This window comes from Apaloderma vittatum, unplaced genomic scaffold (genome assembly GCF_000703405.1).
Source record: "Apaloderma vittatum isolate BGI_N311 unplaced genomic scaffold, ASM70340v1 scaffold38318, whole genome shotgun sequence".
NCBI lineage: Eukaryota > Metazoa > Chordata > Aves > Trogoniformes > Trogonidae > Apaloderma > Apaloderma vittatum.
In genome coordinates, this window is record NW_009732014.1 from 239 (window position 1) to 6,094 (window position 5,856).

Here is a 5,856-nt window from a genome sequence, read left to right on the forward strand (position 1 = left end):
GGCATTGGTTGAAGACATTGACCTTGACAAATTCCCAGTGTACCCTTAAGATGGGAAGTTGTGTGCACTGAGTTTGGACACGTTTGCGGAACTTTCTCCCTCAACATCCCGGGGGATGAGCCCAGCCAGAAGCTGCTAATTGTTACCCAATTAGAATGTGAAAAACAAGTGTTTGACCTATAAGCAAAGGCCACGCTACCTTCTTCTAGTACCTTCGACTGTGTATAAAAGGCACAGTCTTTCTGTAATAAAGGAGCCATTTTTGAGCCATTCTAATACCATTCAGTTGTGTCGTGTCCGTCTCTACAACGACACGTTTTGACTTATTGTCACAAAGCACCAGTCTCAGCCAGAAAGTTGAGAAGTGACTACTTACAGAGGGCGCTGCTGTCGGAGCTGAGAGAGCTGTCACTTCAAATCCGGTGCTCCACAGGCAAAGTCAAGACGACTGCTGCTGCCTCTGATTTTCCTTTCTCTGCTCTGTGCCAGTACCCAGTGAAATTTGAACTCGGACACATGTAAGGAAAGGCCTCAATGGGGAAAAACAATTGACAAGTTCACAGCCAAAGGTAAAAGAAACGTCAAAGTTCAGCTATTTGCCGTGCCATGATTAGTGTCCCATTTCCCTTTACATCCAGACAGGTGAAATAATGAAGGGGTTTGATTCCTTCTCCCAGGGAAGGTGAACAGAGCAGAGGAAAGCATGTTAAGAATCATCCCAGGAAAGGAATATATTTTCCAATAGTAGTTTTAGCCAAAGTACTGGGAAGGGGTTTTTTTATCCCAGTGAAGTTTGGGCTAAGGGATAATCACCTGTAGGCAGAAATCTGACAACATGGCGTTATCTTAATCAAAGCAACTTGCCTTCCACGCTGGCACTTACGCTTCTATATTAAGCAATCACAGAAAATGGTAGCCTGCTGCATCCAGCTTTGCGTTTACCATTTAGCTAAATCACAGCTAGTTCAGTTTTGTAGAGCATCTTCCCACCTGGAGTAACACAAAACACAGCGTGCGCCAAACCCTATGCCAAACTTGACGTAAGTTGACATTCTCTTTCTGCCACTCTGCAGTCACAAAAATGTTGCACCTGGCATACACGGGGTAGAGGTGGGAGCCAGGTGCACAAGGTCTCACAGAGGAGGAGGAGCGAGTACCAGGTCCATTTACACACTGGTAATCTCAGACATTCACTTCCCCCGATCGCTGGTGGACTGAGAGGACTATAAGGAGGATGAGAGGGAATGGAAAGTTCTTCTGATTCTTTGTCCCAGGCTGCTGCGACCTCATTGCGCAATGGAAAAAATAAAAGATTCCTCTTCACTGCAAACTGCCCAGACACATGAATGGGAGCTGCTGGCACCTTTCGGGAGACTGGCTGCGAGTCCCCCTGCAAGGACCAGAGGGGGATGATGGCAGAGAAGGCACATCTGAAGAAACCGTCGTCCTGCCACCTGGAGCCACTCGGCTCCAGAAAACCCTTGGCAGCTGTGCCTCCTACCCTTGGGGCTGGCCATCTAGAGATTGTTCCCGTGAACTACACGTCAGGATCCCTGGAAGAAGAGGTCTGGTATTTATCACACGTAACACTTTTTGCATTCCAAAACCCAACTGAAACGTACTACATCTGCTTTTTGGAGTACCGTGGGAAGGTCAAGCAACTTCCTCGTGATTGTTTCGTGTCCCAGGAATGAGAAGCAGCATCAAAAGCATGATGCTCTGCTCCAAATAAGCTTGACAAGACAACCCTTACCCACAGGTGACAAAAGGAAAACCGCACACGCTGTGATTGTCACAGAAGCCGAATAAGGTTACGGCTTTTGGTCTTTACCACGATTCTTTGGGCCAACCACCCTTTTGCTTGCAAATGCACCACGGAGTTCTGGTAACGCGTTAGGTAGGTGGTTTTCAGGGTTTTTTTTTTTGAAAAGGGGAACATCTGGCACAACCGGTAAGCTGGCCAGACAAAGTACAAGTGGAAGGAGAGTAAATCATTACCCAGACAGACGGGCCTTGAACCAGATCATTTTGGCAGCTGCTAACTTAGTAATTCCCTCTTGCTCTCAAACGAACTTTGTTCCTGTAATGACCGACAGCTGATGCAACGATAAGCGAATGAAGTCTATAAAAATCTAGCCGAAGCCTGGGAAGTTCTATTTGGGGCTCTTCCTACCTCCTCCGCCCACGGCTGGTCCTAGGGCCGAAGTGACAGCTCGTGCCGTGACGATGGACGGCTGGAAAACGCTGGCGGTCCTTTTGCTCTGCTCGCTGCTGCTCAGCCAGGTAAACAGCAATAACTATGTAACGTGCTAACTGGTCAGGTTGTTAATGGAAAATGTTACGGTTTGCATGAATAACGGCAGGAGTCGGAGGTGACAACAGAGCTCTCTTAGAGGATTCAACATCATGAAAAAGTAGAGTAACTGCCTGGTGAATACTGGGTTACTCCGAGACATAACCTGGCAAGTAATTCTGCCTTCGCTCCCAAGATTAAAATCAGAGTTAATTTTCATACATCTTTGGGGTTAAGGATACAAGCAACTATACTCAAACAGAGCACGCTGTGATCTGAAAACAAGAAAGGTTTTGAGTTCTTAAAACAAAGACTATTGACCTCAGCATCAGAGCGACCGCCCGCCCGCAGCCGCCGCACGTTCTGATCATGGCACTCCAACTCTCGTTTCAGGCACATGGCGCTTCCCTGCCCCAGCGGCAGCCGCGGGCCCCGGGGGACGGGGGGGTGGGACACTCCCCCAGCGGCAGCCGCGGCTCGCGAGGCAGAGGCGGATGACACCTTTCTGGAGAGGAGTCTCGCTGCGACCCGTCGGAGCCTCCTGCAGGGATAACAGCGAATGCATCACCATGCTCTGCAGGTAACAAATCCCCGTCAGCACCCAGGCTCCGCGACGCCTGATATCATGTAGAGGAAGTTCCCATTTACTATCCAGATGAGATACAGAGTTTGTTCTGTGCATTAAAAAAAAAAACATACCAGGAACAGGGATGGGGCAATAGCTTCAGAACTCTTCTATGAGCAACTCAAACAGAGCAGAGTCCAAGTGCCCTCGATGACAAGCCTTGGTCCTTTTGTTGCAACCCCAACTAACCTGTCGTTTCACAAAGAACACAGGATTCTAGACAGCTTTTAGGTAATCACTCAGAGACCTTGAAATTCTTACAGCCAATCCTGTTCACCCAAGAGCATTCATTAACTAAAAGCAGTAGCCTACCACAAATTAATCACTTCAAGGAGACTGCTTAAACTTGTACCTTAAAAGAGAGCTAAAATATCAAAAGCCCTTTACTCCTCACGAACATTAGACACGAGCCAATTGTCCAACTTCAGACAGTCAGAGTGATTAGTTAAAACCACTGCTTAAGGACTGAAAGTGGGGCACCTACTGTACACGTACCTGGAAGCAGGGACAGGGTGAAATATATCCATTTTCTACTACATGTAAATACAACAGGACACGCTAGTCGGGCTGCTGCTGGGCATCCATTCGAAATGCATCGCTTGGTTCCACCGGCTAACGCACGCGAGCTGCACCAGCAGCTACAAGAAGACGTAGGCAGGAAAGGATTCCCATCGTGTAGCACTTCTACACCGCAGCCCGACCACACAGCCCCGGGTAACGTGAATTTTGGAGCTGTTACGCAAGGCAAAGAACATAAAACGAATCAAGGCAAACCCAAGGGAGTCACGCAAGGCCTGGGGCTACGCGAGCCGCCCGCGCGCGCGGCTGGGCGAGGGGATGTACCTGAGGATGCCTGGGAGAGGCACCTGAGGAGGTTTTGTTTTGCAGGAAGAACCGCTGTTTCCTCAGAGCAGCCGCCGAGTGACCTGTGACGACGAAGAACACCCATCACTGTTACTGCTAACAATGGGACATATTTATTGACCGTTCAAGAAGTGTATTTAACATCTCTGCTCTATGAACTGAGAGAAGGACTTTGAAGAGCTTGAGAGCGTTTCCTGACCAGGGCTGTGCCTCTGCAGCGCTCGCTTCAGGACGAAGCTCAATAAAAGGACTCTGCATCTTGTGTTTGCTTTGGGTTTGTGTGTTTTGTTTTTTTTTGTAATGGTAGCTTTTTGATTTTTAAAGGTGTGAATTAAAAATTTATATTCAGCAAACCACCTCGGTTCTCCTTGTACCCTGCGAGCAAAGTGTACGGCGAGCAGGCACCAAGCAGGAGGGCTTCACTCCAGCTGGACTTTAGACATTTATCCTTCCAGCAGGCGAGCGCGCGAAGCGGATCACGCTTCCGCCTCCTTTCGGTCTCAATGGCTGAACCCTTATCAGGGCCTCAGATAACAGCTTGTTAGAAAGAGGGGGCAAACAAGCTGATAATACCGATAACATTTTCAACATCCCAAACACACCCAGTGATAACTGGACGGAAAAGCGTCTCTTTTTAATTACTTCTAATAAAATTTACTTAAATAAATGCCCTAGGCTGACTTTTGCCACAGAAGTACCTCCTAGTTTAAAGTAAATTGGTCAAAATCCTTGCAGCTTGTTAACTGGGCTCAAAGAAACGAAGCCACTTCTGATTAGACAAGTAGCACCAAGTCTGGGACATGAATACACAGAGCACTGGGATCAGAACAGAAAAACCTGCTGAAAAACGCAGCACCGGGGAAGAGAACGCCCAGGAAACACATACAGTGGGTTTTGAAGTTTAATACAGAAAATCTATTTGATATTTATTAAACTTAGTTTCTCCAGTTACAGTTTTGCATTGTACAAAGCATTTTAATGACACAGTAGTTAAAAAGATCTTTACAAATTGAAATGTGATACCCTTTTCTCCAAATATTTTAATTGCCATAAATTTGTTTAAAAATACACATTAAACGCATGTTTCAGACACTAAACTTTCTATAATCTCAATACCACAAAATACATAGAATATACTATACAGATGTGGAAAAAATCTAGTTAGTATATAATACTTTGCTCACCATTAACAGCTTTATTACGTGAAATGCACATACTGACTTAGAAATCCTAATTTTGAGCCCCAAAGTACCCTTTGAAATTTCAAATGTATTGCAACAAATAAAATCACAGTTTGCTTTTTCTTTTTTTTTTTTCCCCCCAGGTTTTGGTTGAAGACAGATGCCTAAATATTTCCATAGAAACAAAACGTAACACATGGACTTGTCATGTACAAAGCATAAAACAGAGACATCCCGTTAGCCACGGACAGTACCTTTCTGCAGGATTAACAAGGGCTTCACTTATAAGTGACAGGTTCAAAGTTACCTCCCCCCCTCCCCGAGCCCCCCCCCAAAGAAAAACCCTTCTTCACCAAATAATAATTTCAAATAAGATAAAGGATTTTTAATAAATATATAAGCACTTTATCCTCCATATACAAAATTTCTTAAAAGAATTTAAAAGCGGGGAGGGGGGGAGGAACCAGACACAAATGTCAGGAACTGTGCTTGCCAAAGTCACGCCTGGTCCTAAAGAGTTGAGTTTGGGGATGCCCAGCGCCCGGGCAGCCAAGCCCAAAACGCCGCGGAAGGACCGTGTGTCCCTCCGCAACGACTCGGGCTGCGAATAAAAACTGAAGCCGGGGAACGCCGCGCTCCCGTCTGAGCGAATAAAAACCGAAGCCGGGGAACGCCGCGCTCCCGTCTGGGCTCCGGGAGTGAGCCCACGGATGGACACGTTTCCGCTGAGCGTCTACATGAAAGTAAAAGGCGTTTACGCCAAGGCTCTGCGCCGTGCCGCACCGCGCGGGCAGGCAGCCGGGAGCCAACAGGGAAGCCGACATCACGCCACCATCCCAGGGAGGAAGGAGAGGAGGAAGAAGAGGAAGAAGAGGAGCTGGGCCTCCCCTCCC

At 47.2% G+C, this 5,856-nt stretch overlaps 1 protein-coding gene across 1 annotated transcript; it reads left to right on the forward strand.

Moving 5' to 3' along the window:
- Positions 1-2,226: 2,226 nt before the first annotated feature.
- LEAP2 (liver expressed antimicrobial peptide 2) lies at positions 2,227-2,873 on the forward strand (the record flags this gene model as incomplete). The annotated part of the gene is made up of 2 exons (XM_009875368.1): positions 2,227-2,283; positions 2,758-2,873. Coding segments are annotated over exons 1-2 (173 nt in total), but the record flags the coding sequence as incomplete, so codon positions are not given.
- Between the last annotated feature and the right edge of the window lie 2,983 nt (positions 2,874-5,856).